This window comes from Caloenas nicobarica, chromosome 7 (assembly GCF_036013445.1).
Source record: "Caloenas nicobarica isolate bCalNic1 chromosome 7, bCalNic1.hap1, whole genome shotgun sequence".
NCBI lineage: Eukaryota > Metazoa > Chordata > Aves > Columbiformes > Columbidae > Caloenas > Caloenas nicobarica.
This window is the reverse complement of record NC_088251.1, coordinates 8,942,889-8,961,087: the sequence shown is the minus strand read 5'-3', so window position 1 is coordinate 8,961,087 and position 18,199 is coordinate 8,942,889. Positions and strand designations below refer to the sequence as shown.

The window sequence follows — 18,199 nt, the reverse complement described above, 5'->3', positions numbered from 1 at the left end:
AGACAGATCCAGGCACTCAGGAGGGAGGGAGCTCATGTTTATTATAAGGCTGATAAATTCAGAAGGTTTAGGATCAGTTCTCCAATTCAGCTGTGAGCTTCCTGTGTGACCCTGAGAAAAGTGATCTCTGTTCCTCTGTACCTCTATTTCTTTTCTATTAAACCATCGCCACCAAAGAAAAAGTTTGTCACTGCATTTTCAGGCAGTATTTGGTACAAACTAGCACAACCTTAGAGACACTCCAAGAGAACGCTGGAACTGCTGAAAGTGAAAAAGAAACATAAGGGAGTCTGGATGTCATTTTCATGGTGAAACTTAGCTAAGGGTTGTGAGTTTTGTCTTGTTTTTTTCACAAAATGATAAGAGGTTTGAAATATGTGAAATTAAAAACCCCAAATCAGATAGAACAGGCTGAAAAAGTTAAATGTAAATATTCTTCACTATCTTGAACTCTGAGACACCTACAACTTGTCGATTTTATTCATCCAAACACGTCAATCTGTTTTGAAATGTCTGGAACCATGTAAATTCTCAAGCTGCATCGCCGCTCTTTTTCCCACCGGAAACAGTTCAGCAATTTGTCGTTATTCCTATTCTTAACATATGTTTGTTTGCTCACTTGGCAGACACTAAGCAACATGTTCATTGATTCAGCTTTTTACTTTGCATATACCATTGTTTTGACATACAGCTCTCTGAAAACCAGTAACTCAGGCCATTATTTACACATTGAATAAGCACGAAAGCCTGTGTGAGAATCACATAAAGCATCCTTCTAAATGCTAATCAACAGCCTAGCTCAGCCAGAGTCTTCTGAGGTAGTCCATATAGCAATATATTACTAGAAAGTCAATGGGAAAAGAGAAAGTTTCTGATGCTGCTTCCTTTTCATTTTCCTGTGTTGGAGCAGGGCAAAGCCAGAGGGCTTCTGCTAGTATTCAAACCATCCTTAACACAGAAAGCCCCAAAATAGACAGCTTGTTTTTCCATGTTCTCCTTTTGCAGGTTTCCCATACATTTCTCATACAAGTAGCTACCATAAACCTGTCGGGCTCCTCTATTATACAAAGCAATCCCAACGCAGTGCTTTCATGTCCTGTGGAGCGGACAACTAGAAGTGAGAAGGAAGCTGCCTATTTTCATATATTTTATCAATAATGTGATTTTGGTTCTAGCTTCGGTGTTGTAGTGTTGTATTTTTATTTCAGATAAATGCTGTTATTCTGCACCCTAGAGTAAACCCATCTGGATGGAGTGAGGATATACATTTCAGCTGAGAGCTTTGCACAGGAAGGGCTTTTGGGTCCCTTACACTTAAAGCATGCTGAATTCAGCAGGGAAAGCTTTGGCAGGACAGTCTGGAGCACACTCAGCAATAACATTATTTAGTCAGAAAACAGCCTGTGGACAATAAAGCAACGCAACTTGGGCTGCCCCTTCTCTGAGCCAGGGTGAGCATGAAGAACACCAATTCAGAAGGGGAAATACAGCCAAGAAGAGAATGATGGCAGATCAAGGAGCCAGGTTCCTCTCCTCTCTCACCTGAACTTGGCCGGGACAAAATCTAGCCTTGTTTAAGTAGAAGCAATGGTTTCTGTCTTATTTGGATCTGCAGAAGTCTACACCATAGCCTGCCCAATCGACATGAACTCCAGCTCTCTGCCAGACTGGTGCAAACAGCATCAGTTGCAAACAGCTGTTATTAATAACAGCAAAGGATGAACTGATGTTCACCTTGAACTCTGCCTGTACTTTATCATACTACAACGTGAGGAAACTAAGAAGATTACCAGTTGTCAGATGCTGTAACTGCTGCTTTCAAATCAGTCTTTCCAGTTTGCCATCCCAAAGCAGCACTCCCTACCCAGCCCTCCCTCAGCCTCTCCTTGCTCTCACACTGCGGTTCTGTGCAGAGCTGGAATAAGATGACTCAGGTATAAGGTCAGTGAGAGATGAGAGAGACTGACTAGTAGGGAGGCCAAACTACAAAACAACACAGGTTTGCTTCAAAGGAATTCCTTAACAATATCATCTTATTTTGGAATTTCTCCAGAAGGAATCTCTCCTCAGGATTTCAAGAGATGGCTGCAACCACACTTTCATAATTTTTTCCTATTCTTTTACAGTCCCTTCAGGTATAGCAAGCAAGTTTTCTAACATAAGGACAATATACAAAACCCCAATAATGTATCTGCCTTTTTCACTTTGATTTCCAGCTTGCATAAATGTGTATTATACATCTTTCTACTAACATTAATTAACACTACAGCAAGTAATAAAAATAACTGTAGCTTAATAGTTAACGTGCTACCTTCTGGGAGAGTAGGTAGAATTCAGATCAAGGATATTTTTCAGTCAAAGAAAAGGGCATGTTCTTTTTTATATGAAAAGATCACGAATAAAACATGCTTGGCAATACCCTGGAGTGTGAGACTGTTAATAAGAAAGAGGAGATTAAAATGAACATACACGAAAGAAGTGACTGTAGAAAAACACGAAAATAAAGTATATGGGAATAAAAAGAGAGATGTGACCAGGTAAAAGGGAAGTAGGCAAGGCAAGCAAATATGATTAAGAATGGGAGGAGACCATCTGTCAGTGGACATGAAGGATGAGATCTGCATGACTCAAAACAAGCTCACTGCAGTCTTTGGAAGTTTTTCTATTGCCTTTTACAGTTTGGAGTGTGGTCCAGAAGAGCAGAGAAACTGATCAGCAGAATTCAGTCTGTTATCTCATATATCAATCTGTGGGCTAAGCTATCTGTGAGATGCCAAATTCAGAGGCAGCCTAATAAATTTCATTTTTGCTACACAGCATTTGAAAACACAGCCTCAGCAAAGTCTCCATTATGAGCACCCACGAGGGTAAAAGGGTCTCAAAAGTCTGAGAACACTGCAATGAAGACAGGATGGCTATGAAGTCCTCCTTACCCATGTTACATGGAGACAGTTTATAAATTCCTGAGGTCTGTGACAGAAAAATGACCAAGTCTGATTGCCTTGTTTTGGAATGGAGACATCCTTACCTTGCAGATACATTTCTTCTCCTTCTGTGAACATTTGGTTGCATCTGCTGCATCGTGCACAGCTTGGATGATAATGCTTGTCACCTGCCTGAACAAAGATAAAAAAGGAAAATGAAGGATCAGTGCATTGCATCGCTTTTTGAGCGCTCACTAGTTGCTGACAGACCACTGCCATTTTTCTTAGTTCAGTCCATCTAGCCCAGTCTTTTGTCCTCAACAGAGGCCCGGCAGTGATTACTTGGGGTAGAAGGCTGTAAGAAACAAGACAATACAGAACAGCCTTTCCTCTTCATGCCTTCCCATTCAGGTGATGAGTGCTTTAAAGATTTCCTGGCTAGAGGCTACATTGCTATCTATTCTCCATGATTTGCCCAACACCTTTTTAAATCTCCATCTAACAGTCCAAGGCAGTGGACGTCACACTGCAGTTAGATATTTCCATAAACATGCTGCCTCCTCATTTTGTCAAACAACATGTATTTTCTCAATTGCCCCGTTGTTATGGATGAATTTAGACAATGAACAACAGTTTTCATCCTGCCATTCCGTTCCTTGACCTTCTTCCCAACACTGCTGATAATGGGCATTAATAGAGCTTTCTAAAGATACTTCTGGGACCATCGACTTAATTCACAGATGCCTGACTTCAGAAGATACACTAGCACAGACAGCATGAGTTGAATTCAAACTACTGATGTAAAGATGCTAAAAACTCTAGATCCTGTTACCCAAATCCACCCCACCATTCATCTCTTAAATAGATTGATACTCATAATAAACAAATCTGATCAGATTTCAGAGCTGTAAAGACAGGAAAAAATCAAGGCACAGATATTAATGTGATTTCTTCTCCTTAGGAGACCAAAAGGACCAATGTATTAACTTCCTTGTATCAGATATGAAGCATGCAATGTCCACATCAGGCTTTTTTAATAAAAAAATAACTGTTCCTAGAAAATGACCCTTAATAATGACAAGTAATGAATTCAAAAAGTCTTTAAAATTTATCTGTCTTTTCAGACAACTTAATCTCAAATCCTTTTTCACAAAATATTCCCCCTCCACTGAGATGTTGTATGCATATCTGTTTAGTCTGTAGCCGACTTGTAAAATGTCATCAAATCCTACTTCATTGTACTCAAGATGTAAAATTACTGAATTCAACCTTTCCTTATGTCTATTGAGATGAATAACAACATTTTTTTGGTTCACATTTGACATTGGTTATACAGGTTTAATATTTAAAAGTATTTATATGAGATGATAAAGTATATGGATTAAAGTACCTAATAAATACCGGACAACCAAATATACCACCTGGTCCTTCTACAGGGAAAGTTGTACCATTCAATTTTCATGTTCTCATTTGTTCCTGCATTAGCAGTATAGTACCCGGGTTAGATTTTGGGGACGGTTGGGAAAGGCGGCTGTTCATAGAGACAGTGGCGTTTGTGGATATAACTATTTATCTTTCATTACCAAAAACAACAGTTCCCATCCAGAAATTTCAGCAATACAAAGCCAGAGAAGAGACTCAGTATGCTGTTAATTTATTCATACATTCACGCTTCAGTTGCAAAAAAACCTGCACTTCTCTTACTCAGATCCTGCCTTTGCTATTGATTCTTGCTTCTTAGAGGGCACCGAACAGGGAGACTAATGCGATTTAGTATTTTTTGCACAGCAGATTTAGACCTATCAGGCAAAAAAAGGGGCTCTGGTAAAAGGGAGAATGAAAGGTCACTACAAGATATGTTTATTCGAGGAAGAAAAGCTAATGAGGGAGGAAACACAAAATCGATGCTTGACTTCACAGCAACAAAACCAATATTGAACTGAAAAGGAAAAAACACAGTTAATGCTCTTTGTATCATTTTCATTACTGATTGTCCTCTTTATCTCCGGCTCTCACAATTATTTAACCCCTGAGGTATCCCATCAGTACCATTCAAGACTGGAATTTAAAAAAAAAAAAATGAAGAAACTGTGAATGTATCTGAAACGTAATGCCAGCACCAAACCACAGCTCTTCTGACCTTGAATGCAGACATACAAAGAACAGCTACTTGTAGATATATGCAGCTTAGGGCTGTCACATTGACCAGGGTTCAAAGGTAGCTCTCAAATTCAGACAGCTCAGCACTTAGCAGAAGCCGACATCCTTTTCTGCACTTTCTGCCTCACATAAACACTGTACATACAGAGGAACAGCAATTTTATCTGTATTCAACGACAGCAACAGAAATCCCAGCTTCTGAGCATTCCTGAGGTTCTTCAGCAGAGTGGGGCCCACAGAGCCGCTTGTCACACGTGATTTCAGATGTACTTGATTTAAAGATGATGGCAAATCTGATGTCCTGGGAACCACTCCCAGGTAATGAGATATAAAAAATTCCTAAGAAGGATGAATCACTGCCAGAAAGGATCTTCTCCAAACAGGAAGACAGTAATTGAAAAATAGATTTGAAATAATAAAACAGGAATCTTTTCTGGGCTCAGCGTGTCTCATCCGACTAAAGAATATCTCTGCAGCATAACTGTGCTGCTGCTTAACAGAGCTCAAATTTTCAGTAGGCATGTGGATTTTTCCGAAATAAAATTCATAGCTCCTCAAAAGGTATTCATTAGGTTAGCTAAGTAGCTACATAATCTGAACTGGAAAGAGTACAGAGCCTGCGATTATTATTTAACCTCTGAGATATCCCACCTGAGGTGGGATTGTGTCCTGTGAGATGCTTTACTAAATTCCCAGACATGAAGGATGGAAACCTTTTTACATAATCAGACAAAATAGGTTTTATAAAGAAATCATTCCTTAATAAGCACCTCAATGCTCAGCTAAGGCAAAGTAGTTTTAAGAAGGGTAGTTAGGATCCAGCAGAGATATCTACCTTGTGAGAGGACCGTGGCATGTGGACAAAGAAAATCACAGATTCACACCTGTACAGTTCCAGCTTCTGTTTTTCAAGTCTGGCCTTTGAAGTGTTTTTGGTCTGGGGTTTTTTTTGAGGTTTCTGTTTGGTTTTGTTTGTTGGATTGGTTCTGTTTGTTCGTTTTGTTTAGGAACAAGAAAGCCATATTTAATCAAATGCTGCATTTCGTCGTCATAAGCAAAAGCTGCCAATCCTTCGGGGTTTGTGTAACTACTCTGGCAGTCCTACCCCAGGCTTCTGAGTGTCCTGTTCCTTGTTTTGCAGTTAATTCACAGCAACTTTGGTCGGTTGCTTCTACTAGCTTGATCCTAAATGGGTCTGTATCTGGTCCATCTAATGCTAATATTAATAAGTCTTCCACTTGCCCTGATCATCCGATAAATATTCCACTTATTTTTCTCCTCATCACAAAGTTTTTCTTAAGGTTCCTTTAGAAAAGGGCACCTGGATTCAAGTACTTATCTGTTAATTGCTGTAAGCAGTTTACATGTTTTTAAAAGCCAGACTATTTATAGGGGAAACAAATCCAGAATTCATCATAATATTATGTGCAGGCCTGTGGCACCTCTGAAGAATTTTTCCTGGAAAAACTTCTGATATGCTACTGTCAGGAGAATACAGTTTAAATGATGTACACGTGTCTCTTCAAAACAGCCAAAGAGATTGATTTCAAGCTTATCGGATCTTTCCCCAGGGCTGAAACAACTGGCCACATTTCAGCCTAGTGTGAGTGATGATGAATGAACACCACACCCCAGATAACACACGTTTTCTAGGTGGATGCACGGACACATCCCACACTGGAGAGGTTTTGGGGGAGTTACACACCACAGCAGCTGCAGTGGTTGCTGAACACTTCCAAACCACTTTCATGCGCTTTCCACCTCAGTCGTGTTTCTACAATTCAGGATGGGAAACCTTTCTTCAGTGGGTAGTCGCTGGAAAATAATCTGCATCTCAGCTAACTCAAGACTCAAGATCATCTGAGAAAATCAGTTGCTAAAAATTTGCAAAGTAACAGGAAAACCTTTTGGATCTAGAAGGGGATGAAACATTCACACTTTTCAGATATCGGGTCTTGCTCAGCTCTCAGGCCACTAAACCGTCCTTCAGTATGGCCAATGTGCAGCTTCTTGTAACCTTATGCTGCTGTGCTGGGGACTGTAAGGCTTGCATCTCAGTCCTGCTGGGTGTAATAAATAGCATTAAATCAGTGCGCATTTACCATGAACGTTCTTCAGCCAAGGTGCAAGAGGGTTAAAGTCACTTCTCCCCATGCCTGGCTCTCCTTACCCCTTCACTTCACATCCAGCAATCCCTTACAGTTACCTTTGCTACACAAGGACTTCTCAAGCAGCACCCTGCCCCCTGCCAGCAGCAACAAATCTCTTTTTTGTTCAAAAAACAGCTATGTGGCCACTAGGTTTTGATCCATCATATTGCTTCTGATCCCTTCTGAATTATTGCAGCTTTAGTTAAGGTCTTTAGGACAATACAAACCATCCAGTGCAAACTATGACACATACCTTAGAGGACTGTCACTAAACTAAGTTTAGTTACTAAACTAAGCTGAATTCATTGCTGAAAATACCTTAGTTTTGCTTAGCTAGAAGTGCTAAAACCAACCAAAACAATATTGAACATCATCACTATCACTTTGCATACAAATTCTTGAATGGAACTGAATGAATTGGCAGCAAAGTTTCTTGTCAAATGAAATATTAAACCTACGTGTTACTGTCACTGCTTATATACTCTCTGTTAAATCAACTGGCACTTGCATTTGCACTAGAAGCAAAGAACATCAGTTATCCGTTTATAAGAATATACAATCTCTTCTGACTTTCCTATTTATCTTCTACCTACACTGACGAATCTAAAATAGTCCTCAGATTAAATCCCATTTAAACACAATAGGCAGAAAAAATTAGGTTAAAAAAAAAGTAGTAGTATATACTCATTTATCATACTCCAGAGCCTTAGAATTGCAGAATGAAGAAACAGTAGCCAAAGGTATAAGTATCATTATAAATGTAAATATACATATGTTAAATTTGAATAGCTTTCCATGGTTCTGTAAGTCTCACTGATTCATGGTTGACCAGCAATATATGCATTCTATTTATTTTCCAGGACAATTATTAAATATATCTGCTACACAAAATATGTACATTATATGCATATTCATGTACAGAAAACAAGGTTTAACATGCAAAGTACTAAGGTTTCATTTATTCTGGTAATTTAAGGACTTACGCAGGAATGAAGTTTTTAGCAACACTACACTTCAGTTTCCTGATCTACGAAGAAGGTTAAATAAAATTCAATGTCCTTCATAAAATACCTTGGAGAAACACTATCAAGGAAAACCATTACAGAAATGTGTCCCTCATGACCAGTCCTGAGACTAAAATCATGTAATCACCTCTCCTCTAAGGCTTATGAATGATGGTTGGAGGCTCAGTCGTCAGGATTCACAGCTGATGGGCTTCACTGGGGAGCCTGATGTGTGTATGACGCAGACAACATGTCCCAAGTAACATTAGCAGAAGTACAAGCTCTATTATGTATTAGAACAATACTGTGACCTACAATAATAGTTAATAATGGGAGACCAAATCTTTCATAGATCACCTTTTCTGACTCAGCAGCTATCAATTTTCAGCCTTCTTCCAGCACGCTATTCTCTTAAATAACTTCAACTGGAAAACACAAATCCTCCTTAGCTGATGTCAGTGGGTATTGCAGGAATGATTCCAACCGGGCAGTTACTAATAAAAAGTACCTGCACTGAGCACACGCAGCTTTAACCCCACGGTAAAAGCTGTTCACAAGCCCAGGACTGCATTTTCCAAGTCCATCCCTTCTGTCCCCACTTCTCACACGACTTTTATTCTCTGAGTGCTTGTAGAGCTCTAGTCTGATTAAATAAATGTTTTCCTCTTTGGGGAATGTGAGAGCTTAAGATTTCCTGTTAGTCATGCCTTCAGTTGTGTCCTTCCTTCCAGAACAACAGTGAACAAGAGCCAGAGAGAACAACAACAAGAATCCCGCCAGGAGAGCTCCCATGCCAGTGGGTCTGCTGGAGGAACAACTGATTACCAGCAGACATCTTCTGCCGGCCAAAGGACACAATTAAATGCATATTTGTTGTGTTACATTTGCACAGCTGCACTCACTCCCTCTCCATTCAAAGGTATCTTAGCAGCCACCTGACAAACAGCTATTAAACATATAGAAAGCTTTACTTTTCTAACATTATTTAAATACCACAAAAACTGCTACAGAGTAGCAAAGGACATTTAAGAGTAAACGCCTCCCTTTTTTTAAAAAGTTTTTTATGAACAGGTATAATGGACCCATTTGATGGATAAGCCTAATGAAATATTTAGTTCTACCATAACTCTGAGGAGAATGACCTGATTTCTTAACTCTCTTAAGGAAGACTGAGGAGCGGCACGAAAAATAACTTGGACTCATTTTTTAAAGCCCCTTAAGGAATGCTGTGAACTGTACAACAGGAACTGTGGCAGCAGCCTACCATTTTCCAGTGAAGCTTTATTTTAATTACTTGCAGAGGTCACAGAACCCTCAACCCCGTTTGATGTTTGGTATAACATCAAATTCCATTGTTCCTTCTCTGCAGGCTTCTGTGATCCCATGAGCGGCTGGAACAGCATAAACGCTACGAAGACCAAAATTTGCCTCTAATAACATCCTGACCCAAACTGTCCACCCATTTTTCCCAGGCTCTTATCTGTTTAGCAAGCCACTACAAATATCTGTGCTCACATACAAAAATAAAAGTACAGCTCCTCTGCTTCCAAAGAACTTCAGAATCTACCATAATTTTCTGTTAGTACCAAAGGAAGGGAAGTGTAACACAATTTAAACGCTGAAAAAATTCTAGCCTGACAAGTCCTTGTTTGATATGTATCTTTAGAGCCAGGACTTTCTATCAGAGGCCTCCAGAGCTTGCTGGGCTGCCTTGGGTAAGCCCAAACTGCAGCTGTCCTGCTGCTGTGAGCACTTGCACTCTTAATTCACGCCTGGTTTCTGATTTTTACGCAGAAATACCAGCATCCCAATAGTGACTACCAATATCATGTGAGTATATTCCTTAGCAGATAGACTATAATAAACTTCGTAACTTATCAGTGTTAATTCTGTCAGCATACAATACTCATACTCATTAGTCGCTGCTAACAGCAATGCAATTATCAGCTGCTTGGAATATAGTTTTTCCTTATGGCAAACATGTGAGTAATGATTGAGGCTGGATCGCCAGTTGTGCAACTGCTCTGCTGGCATGAAGTGACAGTCCCCATGGCAGCTGAATATCAATGGGACTTGACTTCAGTAACATCTCCGCGGTCACTTGTGCCTGCACCGCCAGCTCTGCCTGCAGTTCTCGCTTCGCTGCAACGCCCAGTGTTGAGCAAGTTGCGCACACAGATGAAATGCTGAACTACCGGCTACGGGCCTTGTGGGAGCTACTCATTCTGTCTTCATGGGGCAAATCCACCTAGTGCTACACGCAGGACCAAAGCTATGAACTTATATTATCTAAATATTTAACAGCAAGAAGATGGTACCATAAAGAAGGTAATTCCACTCAACTAAGAAATGTAGCCACAGTAGCCTAAAGTGCCCGGCTAGAATACTTCGGGTGGCACAGAGGAGCAAAGCAATAGCAGACACAGCTTTATTGCCTATTGCCAGGTTTTCTACAGCACCTCTGTTAGGATCCTGGGTTACGCTTACGCACAGAGAAACATAATCCCAGTGAGTGAAGATGTAGCTAATCAGAAACAATCCAGAGGAAATATATGTGCTAAATTTTATTAAAATAACACATATATTCCGAAAAAAAAAGGAAGGTAACCATTGAATGCATGCAGTGTTTTCTTTAGGTGCATGTTCTGTTTTGCAGTGAACAGCTAAGTGAATTCACAGGATTTTCTACATACTTTCACTCTAATCTAATTACAATACAAATCTGTGAATTCACTGGCTTCATTTCCTTTATATTAGGTGCATATGAGGGCAAAATCCAGCATCTGCCATTCAATTTTCTTTTAAACCAGATTGTTGTTTTTAATTTTGAACTTAGCAGCAAGTATTTGGCAAGGCCTGATGCAAAACCCTCCTCTTGTCTTAACAATGCTGGAACAGGTCCAGTTCATAAGTACAGGTGTGGACTTTCTATAATATATAGTCTGTAATCTTAGGGCTTTATCTTGTGTGCACTTTGTCCAGCATGAGTTTTTGACATGAAAAGGTACTTCACCTAAAGGCCTTGATTACACTCACATTCAGATTGCTGGATTAGTTTGGAATCAGAATCCACCAGCAAAGCTACTTTACAGTAATTTCACCAAAGTGCCAAGGGCCTTTTCAAACAGCCCGGTAATACCGGCATGACTATAACTTTGTCTTAACCAGCCAGTAAAACACCTCTACTGACCACCAAGACTACAGCATAGGTCTGCTGAGCCAAGTGATCAGTCCCTGCAGCGAGGCGAGAAATCCATTCCAGGCACAGCTCCCAGCCTGCTGAGAGCAAAGCCAAGCCCTGAGCCTGGTTTGAGCGCGGCTTCCACAGCACAAGGCGAGGGGCGGCATGGAGCCCTGCGAGTGCATTGTGTACCGCACACACACCGTATGCAATCTTCCGTAACACCAGGAATCTCCCATTTCCAAGTGATCTCCATGTTTCCCTTCGTTAGGTGATAACAGGACTGCTGAGCTGTCAGGAATACGCGAGCACAAGAGTGAAACAAAACCACATTTCTCCGTTCAACTCTCTGCATGAAGTGACTGTTACTCCCTCGACCTGCTCCCCGGCTGAACTTCTAATAACAGAGTTTGCTGTGCAGGCATCAGCAGCTAACTGAAGTTGTATTTGCAGTGCTGCAACGGTATCGCCAAAGCAATGGGATGTACCTTGGAAGACCGAGATATTACTGGTTTCTTTACTTAGAAACAACTTTCTCAGTCAGTAGAACTATAGCTGACTTCAACCTGCTGAAGTTCAGCTAAAAGAGTCGGTAACAAACCTCCTTTATATCTTAAAAAAAACCAACAAAATTATTTCATAAATCAGAACACATCGCACCTGACAGCAGGCAATAAATACTAGACCTCATCCTAATATTAAAAGGTTCTTCGCAATTCCAAAAGTTAGCAATTATTTCCATTCTGATCATGATTTGATTGCATTTATAAACAGAAGAGCACTGTTATATGTTCACACATATATACGTGCATGTGCAATTTTAAAGGAACATATTCCTAGATCTTAAAATAACCATAAAAGGATAAACCCGGGAATTTTTAAGACATCCTACTGAACGTCCCAAATTCTGTACTCTAAAATACAAACAAAAAAGTTATCATGGTTCATATGCCTGAGACACAGAAAAATCAACTGAACTGGAACGAACTGAGTTACTATTAACCAAAAAAAAAAAAAAGGCAATGACTAAGTCATTAAGAAAGTTAAAGTGACCAAAGAAAAAACTTTGGACAATATGTCTAAAGACAATAAGAGTCTTCATTAAAGCTTGACAACAAAAAATAAAAATTTTTAAAAATATATCAAAATCATAGATCAAGTAAAGGTCCCTTGTGAGCTGTACATGAAAAACAATGAAAGATGACACAGAAAAGGCAGGAATATTCAGGAGGTGTATCTTTCAGGTCTGTATTTGACAACGCTGAATGATATATTTTTGCTGTTGGATACTGTTTATGGAGCAAGATTTTTTTGAATAGTGTTTGCCATGAGTCAACGTTTAGAAATTCGGAGACTTGAATAATTTGTCCTCAAGAGTGTTAAGAAATATAGGGCCAGGCAGCTCTGACAGATGGGTGTGTTAGCAGGGGAGGCTCCGCTGAGCCAGACACCCCAGGCAGCACTTCCTCCCACCCACTGCGTGAGGTGCCTCTGCTACGGGCCCAGGTAAGAATATAAAACCAGAATATAAAACCCTTCCTGGTAAATCTGCAGATGACTCCAAGACAATGCTTGTTTAAAGCTAGCTAAACACAACAAGTACATTTTAACAGTAAAGAATAACGTGCCTGCAAATGAAGAAAGCAGGGCCCTGTGAGACTGGGGGTCGTGTTGTACGCAACAGCAACTGAGAGAGGTGGTTTGACAACATCACTACTCATCTCCCAGAAAGCTTTTCAATCCCATTGAAAAAACTATGATAACATCCAAAAGCTAAAGCTGGACATATTCAACCTCAAAATGAGGTAGTTTCTAAAAAGTAAAGGTAATTTAAGCAGCAAGAGGGGAAGTTTGCGGCCTTACAATCACTCTGCAGTCCTCATGACAAGGCTGTGTAAGTTTCCAAAGGGTAAGTTCTCATTTGGTTTCTAGGGAAAAGCTCTAGGATTTTGAAAAGAGAACGTCACGCAAGATTATTTTAACAGTACCTCTGACCTTAAGATCCATTTCAATGGGCTTTACGTAGAGAGAAGCTTTTACACATGCATCAAGGTGCTCCTAGGGAGCACAGTTCTGGACCATCTATTAGAGTCTAAGGTTACACCAGAAAAATCTCTCACTAGAGTTAAATCAGTTCACGGAGAGCTGTCTAAGCAGCAAAATCCGTGGTAGAGCAGGGGCTTTGCTGCTGGAAGGGAGATGATGTTGATGTGGCTTGTGGTTCGGAGAGACACTTCAAGTGCAACACCAGGAGAAGTTCTGGGGCTGGGTGTGCTGCATCAGCACCGGAATTGGTACTGACCCAGAGGGTCCAGCACCAAGATGGGGTCTGCACTACAGGGAAGGCTGAGAAAACAGGTCAGTGTAGCACCAGGCACAACTCACATTAACCTATTCAGTGAGCAACTGCAAACCACTTTGTAACTGATGAAGCAAGTGAGAGCTTGGGAGACAAAGCAACTCACCTTGGCTCAAAACAAATGCTTGCAGCAGAGCCAAGCGGAAAACTCAAATTCTCAGACTCCCAGCCCCGCTGGACCCGCATAGCACACCACTAGATCCAAATAACTGTAGCCGATTTTCTTGTTCGTCCAACACAAAACTGTCTTTCTAGTTTGCTGTCAAAACGCTGTTTCAGGAACTCTGCAAGCTTTGGTGTGTGATTTAGCAAAGCCTGGTCTCCATTCTGATGCCTGCATTCAGTTCAGAGGGAGTGTTCCAAGAACCGAGAAATAAAAGTTGTGAAGAGCAAAGGAGGGGGTAAAGAAACTAAGCATGAGGTCACACACAGTACATCTGTAGAAAATAACCAGAGAATCAAAAGTAGCCTGCAAGAAACAAAGCAGACACAAAACACTCAATATATACTACTTTGAACCTGGCAGACTCACAGATTGTTCTAATAGGAAAACACATTAGGAGTGAATTGAGCAGGGAATATTTTTCATTTAGTGACCAGAGCCTGCTCTTGTAGCAAACTGATCCTAAATGTCACTGTCATTCCAACTATTCCGATATGATAATGCTTTTAAAAGTCTACAGAACAGGTTTTATACGTGATTAACTGCAATGCTACCTGCTGCCTTTGGAAATCTCTTCCAGCTAGGGGTCACAATAAGCAACAGATGACAATCTAGGGAAGGGACAGATTTTCTTTGCGTATTTTTCTTCCCAACCACATTGCTCTTATCTCCAGAGTCATCAATACATAATTATGAGCCTGGATTTTACTACATCCAGACATTTCTCATGAATCCCTGTTTTGTATTTCTTACCAAAGTGTTCGTTACACTAAATTTAAAATTGAAGTATCAATGGCCATCAAGGTAACCAGCAGATAGTTAATGCAGATAAATAGTTGTCCCTTTTTCAAATAGAATAACCGTGAACAAATGTCAGATTACCAACATGTACTCTGCTCAAAGCAAAGTTTTTTATTTTTGGCAAAGTCCATTTTTTTTGTTCTGCTTTTCGGTTTTCTCACTGCCGATACCTGTGATTTCCAATTACAGATGCAAAACTATGCAGGTGTACTTTTGAATCCTAGCTGGCATGAACATCGTATTAGACTGTATTTGTCAGAGCCAAGACACAGGGATTTCACTCCCTACCTTGTTTTCTCCAGCTCCGCATAAACTCAAGATTTCTAGTTACCACAGGAAAACTGTTCCAACAAAATAACCATGATACAACATATTGCTACAGTGATGAAGAGGAAGAAGGTGATGGACATGAAGCAGAAGGGGATACCTAAATCATTCGCTGCCACTCAGTTTTCAACTGAGTACAGGGGGTCCCTGATTGTTGCATCAACAGCAGCAGTTCCAGGTGCTGCTGAGCTAAGTCTGCCTAAAGTCTTTCTCTCTCTCAGTTCTTACTCTCCTTATTATTAGGAAAAATCATTTGCCAGCCAAGATGCAAACACTTTACAGAATTCAAAGCAACAGAAGATCCATCTGTATACATTAAAAAATATCTGTCTCTGAACCCTATATGTAAAAGCCAATTTCTTAACATTTTAACTCATACTGAAATGATTTATGATGCTCATTTCAGAAACCTCTGCAAACCACAAACCATCCCAAGATAGTTTTCACAGACAGTTTAAATGCCAGAGCATCGGTGTTGCTGGTGATGAAAAGGTGCATTTCTTGCTTTGTGCTACTTTGCCCTCTTAGAAAGAAAAAGGCTTGTAATAAATATCATATTTCCCAGGTATCTATCCAAAGAACTATTAGAGCTCTATGATCTCCTAATGTAGCATGACCATGTGATTAAAATCTACCCATTTTGTGCTCCAAGTGGTCATTTCAAACATTTAATCACTCACAAAATACTCAGGTGTATCATATTTCTTCACCTGTAAAGCACCTGCTCAGTAGAGACAGGTGTTAATTCTGTGGGTTTCAAAGTCCCTAGAGATTTCAGACATATCTTTCAGTCTTGGTTTTGTTTTTCTTTCATTTCGTGCTCCCCCCAGCCCCCAGGAAAGCAGCCTGATGCAGCAGACAAACGAGAGAGGATGGAGCCCTCACATAGTGAACACAAAGCACAATACCCAGATAGAGCCTGTTACAAACAGGTGACAGCCACAGACTTGCCCCAACAGGCTCTTCTCTGCTTCTCAAGTTTCAAACCTGTTATTGCTACATTCTTCCCAACAATGACTTTTTACAGGGGACAGGTTTAAGTCCTACCCTGCTCTTCTAGAAGTCAGTAGCAAAATCTCCACTGATAGGAGGACTTAAAAATGAAAGATCACAATCCTGAGAAAAAAAAAAAATTCACCACTTAATCCATTTTTTCCTTGTGATCTCAGTCCAGTAGAAACAAAAAGTAACTGGCTGAAATAACTTGGTGTTGCTACAGAGTGCCTCACATTCCCCTGTCACTACATCCCCGCTGGCAGTCAGATGGCAACACTGGAGGTGGTTTTGTTTTCAGTGGAAGTACTTTGGTGCAGGGATCATTATGAATTTTCTGTCTCTGTTGTGGGTGACTGTGGCAGGCAGCACTAGCACAGTGCAAGGGTTTAAAAGATGAACAGAAGCAGCAACGGGAGCTCCAAAATAAAAATAGAGAACTGTTTTCCCTAAAGCAGAGTGTTCCAAAAGGAGAACAAGACGTGTTCTGCAGTGACAACCATGCAACTGAATTCTTAGTACAGCTACATAACAAGAAAAATAAAGTCATCCAGATAAGTTACTTTCATACTAAAAACTGGTATGTGTTATGTGCATCCCAAGATATGAAAAAGCTACTTGTTTTATGTACCTGTTGTGTGTTACTGGAATACATGCAATGGCTATATATCACAAAGGCTACTGTTGCTGCCATGAAACTTTATACTCATATAAATTCCTCTACTGAAATGTAATTTTAAAGTATTTTGTTCAGCCCACTAAAGTCTTTCAGTAATATTTAGTGCAAGAAACACACTGGAGAATATTTAACTAAATCAAAAAGGTAAAAAGTAAAGATGCTGTGCTAGGAAATATAAATCCTAATAAGCAATACTGTACTCAAGAAAGCAATTTAGACAAATAAGCCATATTTTTATAAGCACCTGCAAGATTTCACAAATCCCTTTGTGGCAATAAGGAAGCTTTAATTGGTATTTTTTTAAATTACTTGCTACAACTTGCTTTTCTTATTCACCATCCCTACACCCTCTTAACATTCTTCCCCTTCCTATTGATGTTCAAATTGACTGAAGGATGGTTTCCAAACCACTGCTGAGAAGTTAATGCCTTGCGATTATGCTCCCATAGCAACCAAACTTCTGTTGGGGCTCTGTCAACTTCAGATACCCCTTGTCATCTTTATATATCAAGCCTTTCCCAACTACACATATACATTTCTCTTGCCAAATTCATTCTTTTGAGATGGGGAGGGGGGGAAGAAATCACCTAAATCCTGTTAGAAAGATTTGTACATGAAGCAATTAAAGTTAGTTTTCTGGAAGTATATTTATTCTAGTTTTTTGCCCCTGTGCATGGTGTGGTATTCTAGACAATTACACTAGTGTATATCTCATCGGAGAAGGACAGTCTAAATTTAATTTAATTTCTGCTGCTGCTCAGCTACACGACCTGTCTGAACCATTTACCCATATCCTGAGTTATTATTAAACTTCTCATTTCCCCATTTTTACACAAACAAACCCTACATTACAAGAAAGAAAAAAAAAAAGGCATTCTAGGTTAACTGATAAAATATGTTTCTCAGGAAAAAGACTGGGAAACTGGAAACAACCTCTGACTTTATTTCTATGCAACAAATCTCCAGAAGTGATCAAAAGAGCCAACAAACTATATTAAGAATTATTCAAGGTAAAGAATCATATTGTTCCTCGATACTTCGGCAATCAGCTGCAATCAGAAGCAGCCCAAGCTCTGTGCCATTCTCCTCTCTTTGCGGCAGCTTAAAAACATGTGAGCTGCACTCTCTTCAGCTGAACCACGGAATTACACGCAGCCTTTCAAAAACCTTTCTGGTGCACAGGAACAAAAGTACCAGCGCCCTGTTCTGGGATCACTGGCGAGCTATTCAATCACAAAGCTGCACCTCCCTCTCCCCCAAAGGAAAGCCAGGACCCTATCTAGTTCAGGTCTAGTCTCACAGAAAGGGTTTTACCTTCTGATGATAGCTCTTAGTGTGAGTCCATCCCCTCGTCAGCCCGACCAGCTGGCTCCCTTCACCGCTGCTCCAGTGTGGAGCGGGACCTGGAGCGATGCAGGGACGGTTTCTGTTGTCACCAAAGCGCCCAGGACTGCGCCC

At 40.3% G+C, this 18,199-nt stretch overlaps 1 protein-coding gene across 13 annotated transcripts in view; it reads right to left on the bottom strand.

Annotated features, from left to right (window-relative positions):
- The window catches only part of ABLIM1 (actin binding LIM protein 1), a 217,201-nt gene that overhangs the window by 51,579 nt on the left and 147,423 nt on the right, over positions 1–18,199 (bottom strand). For all 13 annotated transcript variants that reach the window (XM_065639530.1, XM_065639517.1, XM_065639527.1 and 10 more), the window contains one exon: positions 3,029–3,116. In XM_065639530.1, the coding sequence (XP_065495602.1) occupies positions 3,029–3,116 (88 nt within the window). The remainder of the gene's footprint in view (positions 1–3,028; positions 3,117–18,199) is intronic.